Source organism: Phodopus roborovskii, unplaced genomic scaffold (assembly GCF_943737965.1).
Source record: "Phodopus roborovskii unplaced genomic scaffold, PHOROB, whole genome shotgun sequence".
Lineage (NCBI taxonomy): Eukaryota > Metazoa > Chordata > Mammalia > Rodentia > Cricetidae > Phodopus > Phodopus roborovskii.
In genome coordinates this window covers 269,443-294,063 of record NW_026126716.1, presented here as the reverse complement: position 1 = coordinate 294,063, position 24,621 = coordinate 269,443, and the positions used below count along the sequence as shown (strand labels likewise).

At 45.4% G+C, this 24,621-nt stretch overlaps 3 protein-coding genes across 3 annotated transcripts in view; all 3 read left to right on the top strand.

Moving 5' to 3' along the window:
- The window catches only part of LOC127214461 (speckle-type POZ protein-like), an 83,018-nt gene extending 77,624 nt beyond the window's left edge, over positions 1 to 5,394 (top strand). The window contains exons 3-4 of the mRNA XM_051174853.1: positions 2,151 to 2,433; positions 4,272 to 5,394. Of these exons, the coding sequence (XP_051030810.1) occupies positions 2,151 to 2,433; positions 4,272 to 5,394 (1,406 nt within the window). The remainder of the gene's footprint in view (positions 1 to 2,150; positions 2,434 to 4,271) is intronic.
- A 3,285-nt stretch (positions 5,395 to 8,679) lies between these two features.
- LOC127214460 (speckle-type POZ protein-like) lies at positions 8,680 to 10,266 on the top strand. The gene is given in 3 exon segments (XM_051174852.1): positions 8,680 to 8,741; positions 9,145 to 9,785; positions 9,788 to 10,266. Coding segments are annotated over 3 exon segments (1,182 nt in total).
- Positions 10,267 to 13,553: 3,287 nt separating this feature from the next.
- LOC127214459 (speckle-type POZ protein-like) lies at positions 13,554 to 15,155 on the top strand. The gene is given in 2 exon segments (XM_051174851.1): positions 13,554 to 13,615; positions 14,033 to 15,155. Coding segments are annotated over 2 exon segments (1,185 nt in total).
- Positions 15,156 to 24,621: the final 9,466 nt, after the last annotated feature.

The window sequence follows — 24,621 nt, the reverse complement described above, 5'->3', positions numbered from 1 at the left end:
TGAGTATTTTATGATAAAAATATAGTACTCCCCCTATCCCTAAATGTCATTCAACTCATTTACAGTGGTATTAAAGTCCTGAGTCCCCAGGGTATCTTTCTAGATTCTCTGTAAATGCTAAATAAGCCCCCCATTCTATCAAGGTGTCCTTGGTAACAATTGTAGCTGATGCTTCTTGAATATACCTGTAGGTCAGAGCTGAGAGAGTCCGAAAATTGCCTCAGGCATTTGGAATAGGGCTCCAGTAAAGAGCAGTGAGTAGAAGCCAGGGATCTGTATGCTTTAGCCACCAAATGGAAATCTGAGCCCACCATTGTCTTCCAACATGAAGTTTCAGAGACCTCTGAAACATGAGGTGTAACGAAATCCAATGCCTGGGTTTTCAGCTGCCATGCATTGAGCATGTTAGCCAGGATGAGAGTGTTGGCAGAATTCTCCATGGAGAGGTCCCTGCACAGGCTATCCACACACATGATCTTTAAAGGCTCCAGGCCATACTTGTCAGCAGCTGCCAGCACAGTGTCTGCCATGCTGTGGAGGTTTGGTGCCTTTCTGGTGTAAATGAATCCCATCATTTCCTTGAAACCTTGCAATTCCTGATCATTGATCTCAACACAATTTGTTCTGCTCTCCTCAGAGTTGCTATAATGGTGTTGTCATCATGGAATTCCTGGCCAGCTACCATTAGGCAGATGTCAGTGAAGAGGGAATTGTCCCACATCTCTCCTAGCTCATCTGCCATCATGCATATTGGAACCTGGATCTCTGTCATCGTTCTCTATTCAGTGAGAGTGAAGGAATGTTTGATCAAGGCCACATTACAGAGGAGAGTGTGCTCATTTTTTGGGAGAAGCCGAGGCTCCTGGAACAAGTGGAAATAACAAAGAATGATATTTTTATTTTTATTTTTATTTTTTTTTTAGTTCTCTGCTTTGATTTTGAATGAATCTAAAGAATCTTGGGCTCTTAGTGCATTGGGTTTTCATACATCCTGATCTTTCCACCCATGGCAACATCCTTTCCTTGTGATTTTCTATATTCTGTTTGCAAGAACTACTCTTTTGTCCATTTCCTACATCATTGCTCTGCAACTGAAAGTCTTTCAGTAAACTATAATTGTCAAAACTTATGTGAGTTAGGATTTCTAGATATACAGAGATGTATCTAAGATAAATAGGAATTCTTCAAAACTTTCAAAGACCTACAGATGGACATCAAAGTAAATCATTATGGTGTTTACTCCCAAATGGCAAGTTTTGCCATTTGGGCAAAATACTGCTCCTGTCTGAACTGTTCATATTTATCCTGTATAAACAGACATGCAGGACCCACAGGAAAGTGACTGTTGATAGAAGGTGGACAGTGCCTCAGGGTTCCTGCTTCATGGAAGATTCTGCCAGACACATTGCAGAACAAAGAGAAAAATGACAGACAAACTGCCAATACAGGTGGACTGTATAAAGTTTTCTGCTTTGCTGAGGAGTCTGCCAGACACACTGTGGCCGATAGGCTGAAGATAGAACATTACAGAAGAAATTCAGGTGACTAACCAGGAAGCAAGTTGACTCTGTCATTTCTAGAGTTTATGCATTATCGTTCTGTGATCTTTGATGGACTTGGAGAGAGATATTTATGGTTATAGATTCCTTCATTTGAGAAAAGAGTTAATTTACATATAGGACTGTAGATTAACAAAGATAGGATAGATGATAAAATATATAAATCTTGCTAAATGTTAATGTACAAAATATTGTTAACTGTGATTCTTATGTGACAAATGTTGTATGATGTACTTTGCTATGCTAAGGTTAAAACCCTTCTTTTTATTTTAGACAGAAAAGAGGAGATAATGGGAGATGTCATTCTGCAAATATGTTTCTCCTACATTTAAATGAATAGAGCACTGTTGGACAATAGGAAAGACAGATAGGTGGGACTAGGAGACAAGGAGGAAAGAGGTAGCAAAGGGGAGGAGATCCAAAGTAGAGGATAGAGAGAAAACACGAGCCTCCCTTTCCAGTAAAATGAGACTACATGGAAATACAAAGATTGATATAAATATGTTATTATTTAAGACAGATCTAGCTGATAACCAACATTAACTGGCCTACAGCTTTATATCTAACAGAGTGTCACTTTGTGGTATTTAGGGGTGTTTTGGCAGTGGGACCAGCCTGGAAAGGAAACCCCTACACGAAACAAAGTGTGGCGCTTCCTCATGTGCTTTCTGGTTCATTGTCACTGTCGAATCTTCATCCAGTACTTGATGGAATCTGATGTAGAGATAGATGCACAGCTGAGCACTGGCCAATCTCCTGCAGTCACCCAGTCTTACAGAAGGAGGAGGAGTGAGAAAGTGAGCAAGGAGGTAAAGACCTTGGTGGGGAAACCCACAGAAACAGCAGACCCAAGCAAGATTCGAGTAGGAGCTCAGTGCCTAAAGGCTGACAGCTGGAGAGATTCATGAGACTGAACTCGGCCTCAGGGACTGTGGCTGACATTCGGGTGGCTTGGGCAGTTGTGGGGACCACAACCAGCAGAAACAGAGTCCATCTCCTGTGGAGAGATCCCTTGCTAAGCCTAGGTACAGTAGGGAAGCTCATTATCTGGTCTCAAGTGATGTCACTTACTATGCTGATTCCCCATGTGGGAGTTTGTCATCCTGAGGAGTGAATTGGGAGTGGGGTTGGCAGAATGTGGGCATTCCCGCCAGATTGAAAGGGAACTGGGATTGGGATGTAAAATCATGTCGGTGTAAAAATTTTAAAGATAAAACAAGAGCAATAAATTAGAGGAAAACGAGAAAAAGCCAAGTAATTGGCCAGTAATTGAGAAACAGGGAATCTACTCTGTCAGCATGACTGGAGCGAGAAGAATTTAGGATCCTCTTTTCTTCTCTTAGCACAATAAGCACAAGACAATCCTGGTTCCTGACCTGACTTCTTGTGTTGTAAACTAACATCTTGACATTCAGAGCACTGCAGTGGGAAATATTCTGCTCCAGTTGAATTAGGTAGCTCAACTTGCAGCAGGAACATTTGAGACAGAGGGATGGACCCACCCTAACCCTGACCTTGAGGCCAGAAGACCAACACACCTTAGTCCTCTCCTTGATCTTTAGTGAGGCCACACCCTCAAGGATGAGCCAATAAATGCACATACACAGAGAAAGGTCTTCCTCTTTGCCCACAGGCCTTGCCTTGAAGCAAGTCTGTTCCTTCACTGGCATTAGCTACTTATTTTCTGAATTCCTGCTAATACTGAAGACCAGCAGACAAGGTAGGTCTATCCCACCTTACTAAGTAAGTACTGTATTTTAGACTTGTATCCCAGAGCCTTCTCATGAATCCCTTTCCTTCATACAGGCAGAGGTTGGAGATATATATATATATATATATATATATATATATATATATATATATATATTTCTTCTCTAGTGAAGCTCCATACAACAAATTTGATTTATAAAATGCTGGAAACCATTCAACAGCTGAGTGTATGACTTAAGATTCAAGCTAGACAAGAAAATGGAGGGATGTAACCCTCCCAAGTATCTTAAAATGTCTTCTCTAGAAAAAAATATTGGCATCCGGAGAGAAAATTTCGGAGACGGCAGAGTCTCTAGCCCCATAGTGGTGGGGAGAAAGAGGAAAGCAGAAAATAGAAGTCTGAAATCTATCTGTGGTGATACATAGTTTCAGATTTATTAAAGCCTTGTAAATAGTTTAAGATATCCTAGAGCCATCCAAATGGCAAATCAGCAGTACTAGTGATACATGGAAGCCAAGCAGACAACTTTTCTTCTGAGCACTGGGGAGACAAACACACATGGTTAGACCGAAGGAGTCTAAAAGGGTAATTAATATCTTGGGCTTGATCTTAGAACTAGAGATGTAGAAAAGATAGGAGCCAGGTCTTGTGTAGTCAGTAAGAGTCTCTGTCTCAGTCTCAGGATTATCTCCAGGAGCTGAGGAGAGGAAGCCTTCTGATGCTTGGGGAGAGCTCATGGGCACTGGGGTATGCAAGAGATAGCGGCTTGGTGGCTTTGTCTCTCCTGTTTTCAGCTTGAAGTTCATACCCCAATATCAGTGTCTAGCTCCTGCATTTTATTTATTTATTTACTTATTTATTTATTTATTTATTTACTTATTTCGTGTGTCTGTCTGTGTGTTTGTGTGTGCTTGTGTGTGTGTGTGTTGTTGTTATTGATATCTGTAATTGTGATGCCCCAGCTGGAAGACAAATGTCCTTCTTTTTCATTTTTGATGCAGGTTAACCTTCAAAGGACCACAAGCAGAGAGGTCCGGGGACATGGCAGCCCAGTGCCAGAGCTGGGGCTACACAGAAATCAGCTTCCAGGAATTCTGCTACAGTTGGACCATAAGCAACTTCCCTTCTTTCCTCCGGGAAAGCATCGAAGCCGTAAAAAGCCCAACCTTCTCACCTGCGGCCAGTGACAAAGAGCGATGGTGTCTGAAATTACACCTGAACGGGGTCGATGAAGAAAGCGAGGGATACTTGTCGGTTTACCTAGCATTGCTCAGCTGCCCAAAGAGCCCCATATGGGCAAAATTCCACTTCTGGATCATCAATTCCGAAGGAGAGCAAAGCCAAGGCATGAAGAGCCCAAAATTCTTGAGGTTCCTGCAAAATCAACACTGGGGATTCAAAAAGTTCATCCTTCGAGATTTCCTCCTGTCCTGGGAGCCTTGGCTCCTTGAAGACAATGAGCTGAGCCTCCGATGCCAGGTGACTGTGGTCCAAGACTCCTTCGACATCCCTGGCGAGGGCACGAAGCCAGAGGTCCAGATGCCGAGGTGCACCTTGGCAGAAGAGCTAGGAGAGCTGTGGGAGAAGTCCCTCTTCACAGACTGCTGCCTGGTGGTAGCTGGCCAGGAGTTCCGGGCTCACAAGGCCATCTTAGCAGCTCGCTCTGCAGTTTTCAGAGCCATGCTTCAATGTGACTCGGAGGAGAGTAGAACAAACCGCCTTGAGATCCATGATCTGGGGCCCCAAGTCTTCGAGGCAATGATGGGCTTCATTTACACCGGGAAGGCACCAGCCCTCCACAGCATGGCAGATGCTGTGCTGCCAGCTGCTGACAAGTACGGCCTGGCGCGTTTGAAGGTCATGTGCGAGGATGCCTTGTGCAGGGACCTCTGTGTGGAGAATGCTGCCCACACTCTCGTCCTGGCTGACCTGCACACTGCAGGGCAGCTGAAAACCCAGGCACTGGATTTCATTACAGCGCATGCTTCCGAGGTCTCTGAGACGTCAAGCTGGAAGACATTGGTGGGCTCATTTCCCCACTTGGTGGCTGAAGCATACAGCTCCCTGGCTTCTGCTCACTGTTCTTCACTGGAACCCCCTCCGAAACGCCTCAAGCAAACTTAGGATCCTCTCAGCAGTGACCCACAGGTGCATTCCAGAAGCAGCAGCCAGCGTCGGTACCAAGGGCAACCGGGTTGACCCTGGGACATCTGGAGCATTTACTGAGGATCTCGGGAAAGACAGCTTGGGGGCTCAGGCCGTCAATACCGGCCCTCCGTGATTCGAATAGCAGGTTGGGTAAGGGGGAAGCACAGTATTCTGGCATATTCTACACACTGGCTGTACCGCCTTTCTTTTTCTCCATCATTTGGATACTGGGCTTTTGTTGAGTTCCTGAACCCACACCCATGCCAATGTGTGTCCTGGGAATACACCTGTGAGGCCTACACTGGACAGAACATATGATCAAGGATTTAGAGAAAAGGAGGAAGCACACGTGAATGTTTGCTTACAACAGACCTGGACGAGCAAGAAGACATTTTGTTTGTTGGTTGGTTTGTTTTTGTTCTCATTTAAATTCAGGTGATGGGACTAGAGTGTTGAGTCAGTGGGCCAAACAATTGTTGCTCCTTCAGAGGAACAGTTCATGAGTTCAGCTCTCAGTATACATGGGTGACTTCTCAATGTTCTCCACCTGGAGACCCAGAGGATGGAAGCCCTCTTTCTATCTGTGTGGGTGCTTGCATCTCTGTTCACCAAAGGCAATAGACTTTGTGAATAAAAATTGTACAATCAGTATGTGGATCCCGTGCTGTTTCTGTTAGAAGAAGGCCATGTTAGTCCATCCTACTCTGGTAGGCAGTGGCGGTTTGGGCAGCATCCTCAGGGCCACCCAAGGCCCCATAGTCCCCATTCCCCTTCCGTTGCACTTAAAGTTTCCCACTGAGGCTTACTCCATCGTTTACATGTACCACATTTTCCCAATCCGTTCTTCACCCGAGGGGCAACTAGGTCGTTTTCGGCTTCTGGCTTTGGCAAATGCCCTTGCCCTCTGGCATGTCTGTGCATCCTGTGGGTATATGCCCGAGAGTGTTCCTGCTATGCCTTGAGGTGGATCCACTTCCACTTTTTCTGAGAAATGCTTATCCAGACTTCCACAGTGGCAGTACAAGTTTGTTTGTGCTCCCACCAGCCCTGGAGCAGTGCTCCCCTTACTCCAAAACCTCTCCACCATAAGTGGAAGATGATATCTGAGAGGACTTTGGATTTGAATTTCTCTGATGGCTCAGGATCTTGGATCTTGATCGCTTCCTTATTGGCCTAGTGGCCCTCTGAGGTCCTTGTCTTGGAATTCTCTGCTTAGCTCTGTATCTCGTGAATTCACTCACAAGAGGACATTCCACATAAAGCCAAGGTCAAGCAAGCAGCTTGTCCTCCACAAAGTCAAGAGACCCCAGTAAAGTAGGAGGGCATTAAGACAGCGCTACTTGGACAGGCCCTGTCCAGAATGTGGAAATGGACAAGATCTCCTGAGTGAATTAGGCTCCTGGGTGTTATGGGAGGGCACAGGGGAAAGGGGAAACTGAGTGTAGACCAGGAGGGTTCTGGGAAGGTTAACTTGGGGGAAAGGAAACTGAGCAAGGGAAGGGATACCTTGATAGAGGGAGTTGTTTCAGGGAAAACCGAGCCCAGGCTCTAGGAAAGTTCCAGTGAATCCAACATGGAGAGCCCTGCTCAGAACCTAAGCCTCAGGGGAGAGGGGGTGTGTTAACTACCCTTGCCTTGTCATCAGCTTGATGCCATCAGCTTCATTGTCAATGTCGAATCTTCATCCAGTACCTGATGGAATCTGATGAAGAGATGGACGCACAGCTAAGCACTGGCCAATCTCCTGCAGTCACCCAGTCTTACAGGAGGAGGAGGAGTGAGAAAGTGAGCAAGGAGGTAAAGACCTTGGTGGGGAAACCCACAGAAACAGCAGACCCAAGCAAGATTCGAGTGGGAGCTCAGTGCCTAAAGGCTGACAGCTGGAGAGCTTCATGAGACTGAACTCGGCCTCAGGGACTGTGGGTGACAGTCGGGTGGCTTGGGCAGTTTTGGGGACCACAACCAGCAGAAACAGAGTCCATCTCCTGTGGAGAGATCCCTTGCTAAGCCTAGGTACAGTAGGGAAGCTCATTATCTGGTCTCAAGTGATGTCACTTACAATGCTGATTCCCCACATGGGAGTTTGTCATCCTGATGAGTGAATTGGGAGTGGGATTGGCAGAATGTGGGCATTCCCGCCAGATTGAAAGGGAACTGGGATTGGGATGTAAAATCATGTCGGTGTAACAATTTTAAAGATAAAACGAGTTCAATAAATTAGAGGAAAACGAGAAAAAGCCAAGTAATTGGCCAGTAATTGAGAAACTGGGAATCTACTCTGTCAGCGTGACCGGAACGATAAGAATTTCGGATAATCTCTTCTTCTCTTAGCACAATAAGCACAAGACAATCCTGGTTCCTGACCTGACTTCTTGTGTTGTAAAAAAACATCTTGACATTCAGAGCACTGCAGTGGGAAATATTCCGCTCCACTTGAACTAGGTAGCTCAACTTGCAGCAGGAACATTGGAGACAGAGGGATGGACCCACCCTAACCCTGACCTTGAGGCCAGAAGACCAACACACCTTCAGTCCTCTCCTTGAAATCTAGTGAGGCCACACCCTCTGGCAGGAGCCAATAAAGGCACATACACATGAGAAAGGTCTTCCTCTTTGCCCACTGGACTTCGCCTTGAATCAAGTCTGTTCCTTCACTGGCATTAGCTACTAATTTTCTGAATTCCTGCTAATACTGAAGACCAGCAGACAAGGTAGGTCTATGCCACCTTTCTGAGTAAGTATTGCATTTTAGACTTGTATCCCAGAGTCCTTCTCATAAATCCCTTTCCTTCATACAGGAGAGGTTGGATATATACATACATACATACATACATACATAATACATACATATATATATATTTCTGCTATAGAGAAGCTCCGTACAACAAATTTGATTTATAACATGCTGGAAACCATTCAACAGCTGAGTGTATGACCTAAGATTCAAGCTAGACAAGAAAATGGAGGGATGTAACCCTCCCAAGTATCTTAAAATGTCTTCTCTAGAAAAAAATATTGGCATCCGGAGAGAAAATTTCGGAGATGGCAGAGTCTCTAGCCCCATAGTGGTGGGGAGAAAGAGGAAAGCAGAAAATAGAAGTCTGAAATCTATCTGTGGTGATACATAGTTTCAGATTTATTAAAGCCTTGTAAATAGTTTAAGATATCCTAGAGCCATCCAAATGGCAAATCAGCAGTACTAGTGATACATGGAAGCCAAGCAGACAACTTTTCATCTGTAAACTGGGGAGACAAACACACATGGTTCTCTCTATATTCAAGTACAAGCAGGGCTACACCCGAGAAGGAAGGAGTCTAAAAGGGTAAGCGAGATCTTGGGCTTGATCTTAGAACTAGAGTTGTAGAAAAGATAGGAGCCAGGTCTTGTGTAGTCAGTAAGAGTCTCAGTCTCAGTCTCAGGATTATCTCCAGGAGCTGAGGAGAGGAAGCCTTCTGATGCTTGGGGAGAGCTCATGGGCACTGGGGTATGCAAGAGATAGCGGCTTGGTGGCTTTGTCTCTCCTGTTTTCAGCTTGAAGTTCATACCCCAATATCAGTGTCTAGCTCCTGTATTTTATTTATATATTTATTTATATATTTATTTATTTATTTATTTATTTCGTGTGTCTGTGTGTTTGTGTGTGTGTGTTGTTGTTGTTATTGATATCTGTAATTGTGATCCCCCAGCTGGAAGACAAATGTCCTTCTTTTTCATTTTGGATGCAGGTTAACCTTCAAAGGACCACAAGCAGAGAGGTCCGGGGACATGGCAGCCCAGTGCCAGAGCTGGGGCTACACAGAAATCAGCTTCCAGGAATTCTGCTACAGTTGGACCATAAGCAACTTCCCTTCTTTCCTCCGGGAAAGCATCGAAGCCGTTAAAAGCCCAACCTTCTCACCGGCGGCCAGTGACAAAGAGCGATGGTGTCTGAAATTACACCTGAACGGGGTCGATGAAGAAAGCGAGAGATACTTGTCGGTTTACCTAGCATTGCTCAGCTGCCCAAAGAGCCCCGTATGGGCAAAATTCTACTTCTGGATCATCAATTCCGAAGGAGAGCAAACCCAAGGCATGAAGAGCCCAAGATTCTTGAGGTTCCTGCAAAATCAACACTGGGGATTCAAAAAGTTCATCCTTCGAGATTTCCTCCTGTCCTGGGAGCCTTGGCTCCTTGAAGACAATGAGCTGAGCCTCCGATGCCAGGTGACTGTGGTCCAAGACTCCTTCGACATCCCTGGCGAGGGCACGAAGCCAGAGGTCCAGATGCCGAGGTGCACGTTGGCAGATGAGCTAGGAGAGCTGAGGGAGAAGTCCCTCTTCACAGACTGCTGCCTGGTGGTAGCTGGCCAGGAGTTCCGGGCTCACAAGCCATCTTAGCAGCTCGCTCTGCGGTTTTCAGTGCCATGCTTCAACGTGACTCGGAGGAGAGTAGAACAAACCGCCTTGAGATCCATGATCTGGAGCCCCAAGTCTTCGAGGCAATGATGGGCTTCATTTACACCGGGAAGGCACCAGCCCTCCACAGCATGGCAGATGCTGTGCTGCCAGCTGCTGACAAGTACGGCCTGGCGCGTTTGAAGGTCATGTGCGAGGATGCCTTGTGCAGGGACCTCTGTGTGGAGAATGCTGCCCACACTCTCGTCCTGGCTGACCTGCACACTGCAGGGCAGCTGAAAACCCAGGCACTGGATTTCATTACAGCGCATGCTTCCGAGGTCTCTGAGACGTCAAGCTGGAAGACATTGGTGGGCTCATTTCCCCACTTGGTGGCTGAAGCATACAGCTCCCTGGCTTCTGCTCACTGTTCTTCACTGGAACCCCCTCTGAAACGCCTCAAGCAAACTTAGGATCCTCTCAGCAGTGACCCACAGGTGCATTCCAGAAGCAGCAGCCAGCATCGGTACCAAGGGCAACCGGGTTGAACCTGGGACATCTGGAGCATTTACTGAGGATCTCGGGAAAAACAGCTTGGGGGCTCAGGCCGTCAATACCGGCCCTCCGTGATTCGAATAGCAGGTTGGGTAAGGGGGAAGCACAGTATTCTGGCATATTCTACACACTGGCTGTACCGCCTTTCTTTTTCTCCATCATTTGGATACTGGGCTTTTGTTGAGTTCCTGAACCCACACCCATGCCAATGTGTATCCTGGGAATACACCTGTGAGGCCTACACTGGACAGAACATATGATCAAGGATTTAGAGAAAAGGAGGAAGCACACGTGAATGTTTGCTTACAACAGACCTGGACGAGCAAGAAGACATTTTGTTTGTTGGTTGGTTTGTTTTTGTTCTCATTTAAATTCAGGTGATGGGACTAGAGTGTTGAGTCAGTGGGCCAAACAATTGTTGCTCCTTCAGAGGAACAGTTCATGAGTTCAGCTCTCAGTATACATGGGTGACTTCTCAATGGTCTCCACCTGGAGACCCAGAGGATGGAAGCCCTCTTTCTATCTGTGTGGGTGCTTGCATCTCTGTTCACCAAAGGCAATAGACTTTGTGAATAAAAATTGTACAATCAGTATGTGGATCCCGTGCTGTTTCTGTTAGAAGAAGGCCATGTTAGTCCATCCTACTCTGGTAGGCAGTGGCGGTTTGGGCAGCATCCTCAGGGCCACCCAAGGCCCCATAGTCCCCATTCCCCTTCCGTTGCACTTAAAGTTTCCCACTGAGGCTTACTCCATCGTTTACATGTACCACATTTTCCCAATCCGTTCTTCACCCGAGGGGCAACTAGGTCGTTTTCGGCTTCTGGCTTTGGCAAATGCCCTTGCCCTCTGGCATGTCTGTGCATCCTGTGGGTATATGCCCGAGAGTGTTCCTGCTATGCCTTGAGGTGGATCCACTTCCACTTTTTCTGAGAAATGCTTATCCAGACTTCCACAGTGGCAGTACAAGTTTGTTTGTGCTCCCACCAGCCCTGGAGCAGTGCTCCCCTTACTCCAAAACCTCTCCACCATAAGTGGAAGATGATATCTGAGAGGACTTTGGATTTGAATTTCTCTGATGGCTCAGGATCTTGGATCTTGATCGCTTCCTTATTGGCCTAGTGGCCCTCTGAGGTCCTTGTCTTGGAATTCTCTGCTTAGCTCTGTATCTCGTGAATTCACTCACAAGAGGACATTCCACATAAAGCCAAGGTCAAGCAAGCAGCTTGTCCTCCACAAAGTCAAGAGACCCCAGGAAAGTAGGAGGGCATTAAGACAGCGCTACTTGGACAGGCCCTGTCCAGAATGTGGAAATGGACAAGATCTCCTGAGTGAATTAGGCTCCTGGGTGTTATGGGAGGGCACAGGGGAAAGGGGAAACTGAGTGTAGACCAGGAGGGTTCTGGGAAGGTTAACTTGGGGGAAAGGAAACTGAGCAAGGGAAGGGATACCTTGATAGAGGGAGTTGTTTCAGGGAAAACCGAGCCCAGGCTCTAGGAAAGTTCCAGTGAATCCAACATGGAGAGCCCTGCTCAGAACCTAAGCCTCAGGGGAGAGGGGGTGTGTTAACTACCCTTGCCTTGTCATCAGCTTGATGCCATCAGCTTCATTGTCAATGTCGAATCTTCATCCAGTACCTGATGGAATCTGATGAAGAGATGGACGCACAGCTAAGCACTGGCCAATCTCCTGCAGTCACCCAGTCTTACAGAAGGAGGAGGAGTGAGAAAGTGAGCAAGGAGGTAAAGACCTTGGTGGGGAAACCCACAGAAACAGCAGACCCAAGCAAGATTCGAGTGGGAGCTCAGTGCCTAAAGGCTGACAGCTGGAGAGCTTCATGAGACTGAACTCGGCCTCAGGGACTGTGGGTGACAGTCGGGTGGCTTGGGCAGTTTTGGGGACCACAACCAGCAGAAACAGAGGGTATCTCCTGTGGAGAGATCCCTTGCTAAGCCTAGGTACAGTAGGGAAGCTCTTTATCTGGTCTCAAGTGATGTCACTTACTATGCTGATTCCCCACATGGGGAGTTTGTCATCCTGATGAGTGAATTGGGAGTGGGGTTGGCAGAATGTGGGCATTCCCGCCAGATTGAAAGGGAACTGGGATTGGGATGTAAAATCATCTCGCTGTAACAATTTTAAAGATGAAACAAGAGCAATAAATTAGAGGAAAACGAGAAAAAGCCAAGTAATTGGCCAGTAATTGAGAAACTGGGAATCTACTCTGTCAGCGTGACCGGAACGATAAGAATTTCGGATAATCTCTTCTTCTCTTAGCACAATAAGCACAAGACAATCCTGGTTCCTGACCTGACTTCTTGTGTTGTAAAAAAACATCTTGACATTCAGAGCACTGCAGTGGGAAATATTCCGCTCCACTTGAACTACTTAGCTCAACTTGCAGGAGGAACATTGGAGACAGAGGGATGGACCCACCCTAACCCTGACCTTGAGGCCAGAAGACCAACACACCTTCAGTCCTCTCCTTGATCTCTAGTGAGGCCACACCCTCTGGCAGGAGCCAATAAAGGCACGAACACATGAGAAAAGTCTTCCTCTTTGCCCACTGGACTTCGCCTTGAAGTAAGTCTGTTCCTTCACTGGCATTAGCTCCTAATTGTCTGAATTCCTGCTAATACTGAAGACCAGCAGACAAGGTAGGTCTATGCCACCTTTCTGAGTAAGTATTGCATTTTAGACTTGTATCCCAGAGTCCTTCTCATAAATCCCTTTCCTTCATACAGGAGAGGTTGGATATATACATATACATACATACATACATACATACATACATATATATATATATTTCTGCTATAGAGAAGCTCCGTACAACAAATTTGATTTATAACATGCTGGAAACCATTCAACAGCTGAGTGTATGACCTAAGATTCAAGCTAGACAAGAAAATGGAGGGATGTAACCCTCCCAAGTATCTTAAAATGTCTTCTCTAGAAAAAAATATTGGCATCCGGAGAGAAAATTTCGGAGACGGCAGAGTCTCTAGCCCCATAGTGGTGGGGAGAAAGAGGAAAGCAGAAAATAGAAGTCTGAAATCTATCTGTGGTGATACATAGTTTCAGATTTATTAAAGCCTTGTAAATAGTTTAAGATATCCTAGAGCCATCCAAATGGCAAATCAGCAGTACTAGTGATACATGGAAGCCAAGCAGACAACTTTTCATCTGTGCACTGGGGTGACAAACACACATGGTTCTCTCTATATTCAAGTACAAGCAGGGCTACACCCGAGAAGGAAGGAGTCTAAAAGGGTAAGCGAGATCTTGGGCTTGATCTTAGAACTAGAGATGTAGAAAAGATAGGAGCCAGGTCTTGTGTAGTCAGTAAGAGTCTCCGTCTCAGTCTCAGGATTATCTCCAGGAGCTGAGGAGAGGAAGCCTTCTGATGCTTGGGGAGAGCTCATGGGCACTGGGGTATGCAAGAGATAGCGGCTTGGTGGCTTTGTCTCTCCTGTTTTCAGCTTGAAGTTCATACCCCAATATCAGTGTCTCGCTCCTGTATTTTATTTATTTATTTATTTATTTATTTATTTATTTATTTATTTCGTGTGTCTGTCTGTGTGTTTGTGTGTGCTTGTGTGTGTGTGTGTGTGTGTGTTGTTATTGATATCTGTAATTGTGATCCCCCAGCTGGAAGACAAATGTCCTTCCTTTTCATTTTTGATGCAGGTTAACCTTCAAAGGACCACAAGCAGAGAGGTCCGGGGACATGGCAGCCCAGTGCCAGAGCTGGGGCTACACAGAAATCAGCTTCCAGGAATTCTGCTACAGTTGGACCATAAGCAACTTCCATTCTTTCTTGCGGGAAAACATCGAAGCCGTTAAAAGCCCAACCTTCTCACCGGCGGCCAGTGACAAAGAGCGATGGTGTCTGAAATTACACCTGAACGGGGTCGATGAAGAAAGCGAGGGATACTTGTCGGTTTACCTAGCATTGCTCAGCTGCCCAAAGAGCCCCGTATGGGCAAAATTCCACTTCTGGATCATCAATTCTGCAGGAGAGCAAACCCAAGGCATGAAGAGCCCAAGATTCTTGAGGTTCCTGCAAAATCAACACTGGGGATTCAAAAAGTTCATCCTTCGAGATTTCCTCCTGTCCTGGGAGCCTTGGCTCCTTGAAGACAATGAGCTGAGCCTCTGATGCCAGGTGACTGTGGTCCAAGACTCCTTCGACATCCCTGGCGAGGGCACGAAGCCAGAGGTCCAGATGCCGAGGTGCACCTTGGCAGAAGAGCTAGGAGAGCTGTGGGAGAAGTCCCTCTTCACAGACTGCTGCCTGGTGGTAGCTGGCCAGGAGTTCCGGGCTCACAAGGCCATCTTAGCAGCTCGCTCTGCGGTTTTCAGAGCCATGCTTCAACGTGACTCGGAGGAGAGTAGAACAAACCGCCTTGAGATCCATGATCTGGAGCCCCAAGTCTTCGAGGCAATGATGGGCTTCATTTACACCGGGAAGGCACCAGCCCTCCACAGCATGGCAGATGCTGTGCTGCCAGCTGCTGACAAGTACGGCCTGGCGCGTTTGAAGGTCATGTGCGAGGATGCCTTGTGCAGGGACCTCTGTGTGGAGAATGCTGCCCACACTCTCGTCCTGGCTGACCTGCACACTGCAGGGCAGCTGAAAACCCAGGCACTGGATTTCATTACAGCGCATGCTTCCGAGGTCTCTGAGACGTCAAGCTGGAAGACATTGGTGGGCTCATTTCCCCACTTGGTGGCTGAAGCATACAGCTCCCTGGCTTCTGCTCACTGTTCTTCACTGGAACCCCCTCCGAAACGCCTCAAGCAAACTTAGGATCCTCTCAGCAGTGACCCACAGGTGCATTCCAGAAGCAGCAGCCAGCATCGGTACCAAGGGCAACCGGGTTGACCCTGGGACATCTGGAGCATTTACTGAGGATCTCGGGAAAAACAGCTTGGGGGCTCAGGCCGTCAATACTGGCCCTCCGTGATTCGAATAGCAGGTTGGGTAAGGGGGAAGCACAGTATTCTGGCATATTCTACACACTGGCTGTACCGCCTTTCTTTTTCTCCATCATTTGGATACTGGGCTTTTGTTGAGTTCCTGAACCCACACCCATGCCAATCTGTGTCCTGGGAATACACCTGTGAGGCCTACACTGGAGAGAACATATGATCAAGGATTTAGAGAAAAGGAGGAAGCACACGTGAATGCTTGCTTACAACAGACCTGGACGAGCAAGAAGACATTTTGTTTGTTGGTTGGTTTGTTTTTGTTCTCATTTAAATTCAGGTGATGGGACTAGAGGGTTGAGTCAGTGGGCCAAACAATTGTTGCTCCTTCAGAGGAACAGTTCATGAGTTCAGCTCTCAGTATACATGGGTGACTTCTCAATGGTCTCCACCTGGAGACCCAGAGGATGGAAGCCCTCTTTCTATCTGTGTGGGTGCTTGCATCTCTGTTCATCAAAGGCAATAGACTTTGTGAATAAAAATTGTACAATCAGTATGTGGATCCCGTGCTGTTTCTGTTAGAAGAAGGCCATGTTAGTCCTTCCTATTCTGGTAGGCAGTGGCGGATTGGGCAGCATCCTCAGGGCCACCCAAGGCCCCATAGTCCCCATTCCCCTTCCGTTGCACTTAAAGTTTCCCACTGAGGCTTACTCCATCGTTTACATGTACCACATTTTCCCAATCCGTTCTTCACCCGAGGGGCAACTAGGTCGTTTTCGGCTTCTGGCTTTGGCAAATGCCCTTGCCCTCTGGCATGTCTGTGCATCCTGTGGGTATATGCCTGAGAGTGTTCCTGCTATGCCTTGAGGTGGATCCACTTCCACTTTTTCTGAGAAATGCTTATCCAGACTTCCACAGTGGCAGTACAAGTTTGTTTGTGCTCCCACCAGCCCTGGAGCAGTGCTCCCCTTACTCCAAAACCTCTCCACCATAAGTGGAAGATGATATCTGAGAGGACTTTGGATTTGAATTTCTCTGATGGCTCAGGATCTTGGATCTTGATCGCTTCCTTATTGGCCTAGTGGCCCTCTGAGGTCCTTGTCTTGGAATTCTCTGCTTAGCTCTGTATCTCGTGAATTCACTCACAAGAGGACATTCCACATAAAGCCAAGGTCAAGCAAGCAGCTTGTCCTCCACAAAGTCAAGAGACCCCAGGAAAGTAGGAGGGCATTAAGACAGCGCTACTTGGACAGGCCCTGTCCAGAATGTGGAAATGGACAAGATCTCCTGAGTGAATTAGGCTCCTGGGTGTTATGGGAGGGCACAGGGGAAAGGGGAAACTGAGTGTAGACCAGGAGGGTTCTGGGAAGGTTAACTTGGGGGAAAGGAAACTGAGCAAGGGAAGGGATACCTTGATAGAGGGAGTTGTTTCAGGGAAAACCGAGCCCAGGCTCTAGGAAAGTTCCAGTGAATCCAACATGGAGAGCCCTGCTCAGAACCTAAGCCTCAGGGGAGAGGGGGTGTGTTAACTACCCTTGCCTTGTCATCACCTTGATGCCATCAGCTTCATTGTCAATGTCGAATCTTCATCCAGTACCTGATGGAATCTGATGAAGAGATGGACGCACAGCTAAGCACTGGCCAATCTCCTGCAGTCACCCAGTCTTACAGAAGGAGGAAGAGTGAGAAAGTGAGCAAGGAGGTAAAGACCTTGGTGGGGAAACCCACAGAAACAGCAGACCCAAGCAAGATTCGAGTGGGAGCTCAGTGCCTAAAGGCTGACAGCTGGAGAGCTTCATGAGACTGAACTCGGCCTCAGGGACTGTGGGTGACAGTCGGGTGGCTTGGGCAGTTTTGGGGACCACAACCAGCAGAAACAGAGGCCATCTCCTGTGGAGAGATCCCTTGCTAAGCCTAGGTACAGTAGGGAAGCTTTTTATCTGGTCTCAAGTGATGTCACTTACTATGCTGATTCCCCACATGGGAGTTTGTCATCCTGATGAGTGAATTGGGAGTGGGGTTGGCAGAATGTGGGCATTCCCGCCAGATTGAAAGGGAACTGGGATTGGGATGTAAAATCATGTCACTGTAACAATTTTAAAGATGAAACGAGAGCAATAAATTAGAGGAAAACGAGAAAAAGCCAAGTAATTGGCCAGTAATTGAGAAACTGGGAATCTACTCTGTCAGCGTGACCGGAACGATAAGAATTTCGGATAATCTCTTCTTCTCTTAGCACAATAAGCACAAGACAATCCTGGTTCCTGACCTGCTTCTTGTGTTGTAAAAAAACATCTTGACATTCAGAACACTGCAGTGGGAAATATTCCGCTCCACTTGAACTACTTAGCTCAACTTGCAGCAGGAACATTGGAGACAGAGGGATGGACCCACCCTAACCCTGACCTTGAGGCCAGAAGACCAACACACCTTCAGTCCTCTCCTTGATCTCTAGTGAGGCCACACCCTCTGGCAGGAGCCAATAAAGGCACGTACACATGAGAAAAGTCTTCCTCTTTGCCCACTGGACTTCGCCTTGAAGTAAGTCTGTTCCTTCACTGGCATTAGCTACTAATTTTCTGAATTCCTGCTAATACTGAAGACCAGCAGACAAGGTAGGTCTATCCTACCTTACTGAGTAATGCCAAGACAAGCCACTTGTGTTCATCAGAGCAGCCCTTTGCTGGATTCACTAAAATCTACATGTGCATCGTCTCCTCTGGTGGCTTGCCGACTGTCTTCCCACTCTCTTGAGCAGCCACAAATTCCTGAATATTGTGACGAGTATGGGTTTTTCCTGCCTGCCACCTGGTCTTGTCCCACTGCCATGCCTGCCCCAATTAACACACACTGAGACTCTGTATTTGATATAATCTGTTGGCCCATTACTAGTTTCTTATCGACTAGCTCTATCTTAAGTATTAACCCATTTCTGCTGATCTATGTATTTCTCTTATCGGGGAGCCTGCCAGCATACTGCTTACTCCAGACTCTCCATCTTGGCTCTTCTCTCTACTTCCTATTTCCTTCTTGTCTCCTAGCCCCTCCTATCTTCCTTTCCTATTGGCCAACAGTGCTTTATTCATTTACCAGTATGAGAAACATATATACAGAATGACATCTCCCATCATATATTATCTATAACCATATCTATTCTCCTTTCCCTCTCCTTTTTCCCTATGTCTCATTCAAGCCATCTGGTTCTATTGAGGCATTAAATCAAAATCTCCTTCTCACAAGAACCAGCTGTGATGCTCAATAATAGTGGGTCATCCTGATATGAACAGGCAGGGAAGTTATCCCTGACTCAGGAAGAAGGCACCAACCACTCGGTCAGTTTTGATTCTACATTGCCCTCTAGTAGTCTACTGAAGTATCATCCTTAAGACCCTTGAAGCTTTGATGGTTAGTATTACTCAGAGGTGGCAACTTCCATGTGCAACATCTTCGGGGAAAGATCTCAGAGCTGCTGGAAGATAATTGCTGCGAGGCCTGGTGAAGTAGACCTGATATGCCACCTACATGATAGACAGAGGCAGGGAGATTTCAACTTCAAGGCTAGACTGGACACCCTACTCTGGCCTCCAAATAAAAGGCAAAAAGGAGAGAAGGAAGTGAGCTTGTGACAGAACACATTCCTAGTACATTGAAAGTTGCTAGAGTTAATCTCACAGTCCACTGCTTATTAGACAACTAAGCAGGACGTTTGCTGTGATACTGGGGTGGTTTTATGCTCAGCAATCATCATGTGCTTCCTTTATTTTTGTGGCTCCCAGTAAAAAGAAAGACCATGGTTTTAGCCCATTTTGAGGATCGTGTGTTCACCCACTGAGCCATTTTTTTCCTCTAAGTAGTTTGAAGTGTCTGTCATAGAAACTTATGGGACTTTATTCAAGGTCAGAAAGCTAGGTCATCCACAGTTCTGTCCTCTCCTGATCTAACCTGAAGTTTCCCACATTTTATGGTTCTGTCTCTCCTGGTCTAGACTGCAGTTTCCTGCATCTGATGATTCTGTTCTCCCTTTGTCCAATCTGTGGTTTCCTGTGTCTCATAGCTTGTCCCATCCTGGTCTAATCTGCAGTATCCTGACTCTCATGGTACTGTCTTCTCCTAGTCTAGCATGAAGTTTCCTGCATCTGTACATTTTCATCTATATTGCTTTTGGATATGTTCTATAATCCTTGTTATATAGTAGTTTGCATGTTCCACATTAAAGGACAGGGAGTGTAGGAGAATCCAAAATTATCCCTGCCTCTCAGAAAGCATGTGCCTTATAAACTGTTGCAAGCACCTGTGCTGAGGCCTCTTTTCCGAACAGAGGTGGACTAAAGTAGCTCCTGGTCTTCTGAACCTGAAAGGGGGTGCCTATCTATCTTCATTACAGCTAGGTGTCAGGACCCAAGCAACACAGGAAAAGTTTAGTTTGTGCTTCTACTCCTTTCTCTCTCATTTGCCAATATCATTAACCACCAAGAAAGGATGCACAGGGAAATGTGAGGCCTGCAGCCAGCATCTACTTCTCTGAAACTGAGCTTCTCAGAAATAGGGATACAAGAATGAAATGAATGCATGCCCTTGCAGCCTATATGAGACCCCTTGGAAACTACTCTGGTGTCTCAGGAATGACTACCAAAGCCAAAAAGATTCAAATTTATGTGAGCCTATCATAGAAAACAAAACCAATTTCACTCAATAGGGTCAACCCAAAGAAAGATACCAGGTAATTTAAAATATTGACTTAAAAAAAAAAAACTGGTATTGTGGTAGAGTCAGGTGGATCGCTTTGAGTTCAAACTATTCCGGTCTACACATAGTGAGATCCAGGACAATCTGAACCATATAATGAGACACAGTCTAGGAAAAAACAATCTCATGAAGCTCTTTTGTAGACAACATGGGTTCAGGACAGCCTGAAAAGTGACTTCCTCAGGTTTAAAGGCTACAGAATTAGAAAAACGGACCTTAGGCTATGCATTACATATGTAAAAGCCTCTACTTTTGATGACTCTAAATACTAAATGTAGTGTCACCTACTGACCAAAGCAATGCATGTGACCTAGCATGCAATTTCTATTCCCTGTGTGTCTACTTCTTCAATGCTGGAAGGGTTTTCCCAGTAGACTGCCCAGTATTGAGCTGCAGGAGAGCTCAATCTCAACAGTACATCTGTTGCCCATCAAGTGGGAAACCTGGGTTCCATCCACAACATTGTGGGGCATAATAAAATAAATTGAGGGAAATAAGTTCTCATGTCAGACTCTGTTTTCAAATGGCTTCTGGTGTCATTGCTAAAGTAAAAGAATGGAGACAGCACAATGAGTGAGTGGGTAAGGGAGCTAGGCACAAAGATTGATAACCAGAGCTTAATGTCTTAAACTCAATGAGAGATGGAAAGAAGCAACTATTACAAGTTCTCTTCTGACCTCCAAATACATGACATGGTTACAACAAATGCATATACCCAAACACATTAATTAAACCAACCAACCTGACAGATGCTGCTGCCACTGTATCCATGTTCTCCTCAATCAAATTCCTCCAGCTCTGCTCACCAGTCCTCTCTGTTCTGAGGCCAGTGTTTGAATCTAGTGCAAAATCACAGCCAAAAAGTTCATAATCTGTGTCTTGTATTTTTGAGGGCAGGGATGAAGCTGGTATCATCTGTTAAGCAGTGCTATCTTGTGAAGTACTCAAAGTCATCGTGTGAAGCAAGCACAGGAGAATCCACACTCCAAGATCTGAAAAAAAAAAAAAAAAAAAACAGAATCCAAAGTGTCTTGAAATCTTGCAGGACAGGCATTGGTGGTGCACAACTTTATCCCATCACTCAGAAAGCAGAAGCAAGAGGATCTCTATGAGTTCAAGTCCAGCCTGATCACCAATAGCTAGTTCCAGAACAGCCTCTGAAACCACAGAAAAATCTTGTCTCAAAAAAAAAAAAAAAAAAAAAAAAAAAAAAGAAAGGAAACAAAACAACCAGAAAAACCTTCAGATCCGATCAATTCCAGCTTTAAGTTTTTACATTAGGATTGTTCAATCAAAAAAACCATGCCCAATCTTTTTGGATAAGATAAGACATACTCACCCTCTGCTGTTCTCATGTTGTTATACACAGAGCTCTCTTGTGGGAAAAAAAAATGACCTGCATCTCTCACATCCATGTATCCATTGAAAAGTACCAGAACTGGACTGGTAGTGATCTCTTATAATCCCTTCACTGCACAGACTGTGGAACATGTGTGCATGTGTGTTTACACCTTTCATACAACGAATGAAATAAAAGAGTGATAAAACTTAGTAGAGTACAACTCTCATCACCCCTTTGGTTCTAATTGCAGACTTGGAGATGATTCCATTCTAACAAGTAATTTTGTAAGTGGTGACAGGAAATTGATGAGATATGTCATTCTGGAAATATGTTCCCCTTATTGCTTAATGAATAAAACACTGCTGCCCAATAAGAAAGCAATAAAGGCAGGACTAGAAGACAGGGAGGTTTCAGGCAGAGGTTGTAGGAGTTTCAACATGTAGGATCAAACAGGGTAGAACTCCAGATCCACTCTCTGGTAGGATAAGACCACATGGAAATACTTAGATTCATAGAAATTGGTTAATATTTAAAACATAACTAGCCAATAAGAACGGCCAGTAACAGACCAACAGCTTTATATCTAATACATAGAAAGTGTTCATAACAGGGAACTCCAGTAGAAAATAAAGTAATTCCCACTGTCACCAGAATTCATTAGTCAAATGGATCTCGTTCATTTAATGGAACACATGATTTGAATCTGCAATCTGCAAAACAGGCTCAGCCTTTGAGCAATTGTTCCCTAATTTGTGGTACTATTTGGAAGGCTATGATACCTGCAAATAGTTCAGACATCTTGGCAGAGTGAATAATTTGGAGTGGCATTTAAGTTTATAGCCCACACATAGGTCTTGCCAGTCGGTTTTTCCTGCTCAGCCATGACATGAATTGCCACAGCCACACACTTCCACTGCGAGAATACTGTCCTTGTTTCTGTAGACATGATGTCATGGCAGCGAGATGTGTCTGTAGGCGCATTGGCTAGTTTTCTGTCACCTTGACATGAGTTAAAGTTAACTGAGAGCAGGGGAAAGTGAGGTGCCAATCAATAAAATACCTCCAGAAGGTCAGGTTGAAGGCAAATATGCAGAACATTTTCTTAAGTAGTTATTGATATCGGAGGGCCCAGCTCATTGTGCCTGATGTCACTCCTGGGCTTTTTGTCCCAGGTTCTGTAAGAACACAGAAAGAACAAGAATGAGGGGTAAATCAGTAAGCATCACTCCTCCATGGCCTCTGCCTCACTTGTTGACTCAAGAGTTCTTCCCAGTTAGAGTTCCTGCCTTGGCTTCCCTCAATGGACTGTGAATCTGCATATAAGAAAAATAAATCCTTGCCTGCACAAGTCGCTTTGGGTCATAGTGTTTCATCACACCAATAGAAACCCTAATAAAGACAGTGGGTAAATGTGCTTGCTGCCAACACTGATGACAAGGCTTCGATTCCAGGGACACACAGTGAATGAACAGAACAGATTTCTATCCCTGTCCTTAGAACTTCACCCATGTACACATATGAGCACACACACAAACACATGACAACTGTAAAAGAAAGGGGGTAGAGGGATGATCAGCAGTGAAGAGCACATGCTGTTCTTCAAGAGCACCAGTCTGGGTTCAATTCCCTGAATCCATATGGCAGCTCACAATTGCCTGTCACTCCAATTCCAGGGTACCAACATCCTCATACAGATATACATGCAGGAAAATCACCAATGCATGAAAATAAAAAATAAAATAAAATGAAAAAATCAGAAGGAAGAAAGTAAGCCCACTAGAGAGCTGATTTTCAAATACCTGTGTGTTTAATAACTGAAGCTTATTTTTGAGGTCCTATATGAACATCTATTCAGTCTTTCAAATCACAGCTTGAGGACTCCAGACAGGAAGAATAACAATCTGCAAAAAATCAAGCAAAGTGTTTCCTACAGAAACACATTGGTGAGGCCTCTGAATCCGAAAAACCTCCATAAGGCAAAGGACACACTTAGTAAGACAAAATAACAGCCTACAGAAGGGAAAGGATCTTAAACAGCATCACACCTGACAGAAGACTGATATCCAAACTACATAAAGAATTCATGAACCTAGACATCAAAATACCAAATATTCATGTTACATATGGGGCACAGATGTGAATAGATAATTTTCTACAGAAGAATCATGAATGACCAAGATACACTTAAAGAAGTGTTAACATCCTTAGTTGTCATGAAATTGCAAATCAAAATGGCTCTGAGTTTCCATTTTATACCTCTCATAATTGACAGATTAAAAAATGCTAATGACAGCCTATGTTGGAGAGGATATAGAGTAAGAGTAACACTACTACACTGCTGGTGGGAGGGCAAATTTATACAGCTACTTTGCAAATCGGTATGGACATTTTCTCACAAATTGGGAATCAATATAACTCAAGACACAGTGATACAACTCTTGGGCATATACCCAAAGGATGCTCAATCAGACCAAAAGACACTTGCTCAAATATGTTCATAGCATAATTATTTGTAATAGCCAGAACATGAAACAACATAGATGCCTCTTGACACATGGATCTCACTGGAAAGAGAAAAAATATATGAGACTTCCTGGGTAAACTAGGGGTTGAGGAGTATAAGGGAGGAGACAGGAGAATGAGACTATGAGGGATCATTATGGTCCATTTAGGGATGGAATGAAGGCGAAGAGTTGAAAGAGATATCTTGATAGGGAGGCTATTATGGGTTTGGGAGAGAAAAAAAAAAAGCTGGTGCCACAGACAGTTCCCGTGATCCACAAAGATGACCCTAGCTAAGACTGCTAACATTAGTGGAGAGGGTGTCTGAACTGGCCTTCACCTATAATCAGATTCATGACTACTCAAATTGTCATTGTAAAGCCTTCCTCCTGAACCTAATAGAAGCAGATACAGAGAACCATAGCCAAGGACTGGTGCTGAGCTCTGGGAGTCTGGGATAGGGGATATATGAGCAAGGGGGATCAAAGTCTGTGGGAGCTCACAGAAACTGCAGGAAGAGCTAGGGAGCCAGGTGTGACCATCCTATGCCCTCTGCATCTGGGTTGATCTTTTGCAAGGCCACTAGCAGCAAGACTGGACCTGTTCCTGGTGAATTAGCTGGTAATTTAGAACCTATTCCCTATAGTAGGATACCTTCTTTAGCCTTGAGGAAGTGTGAAGGAGCTTGTTCCTGCCTCAGTTTGATATGTCATGCTTTCTTGATTCCCATGGAAAGCCTTACCACATCTGAATGTAG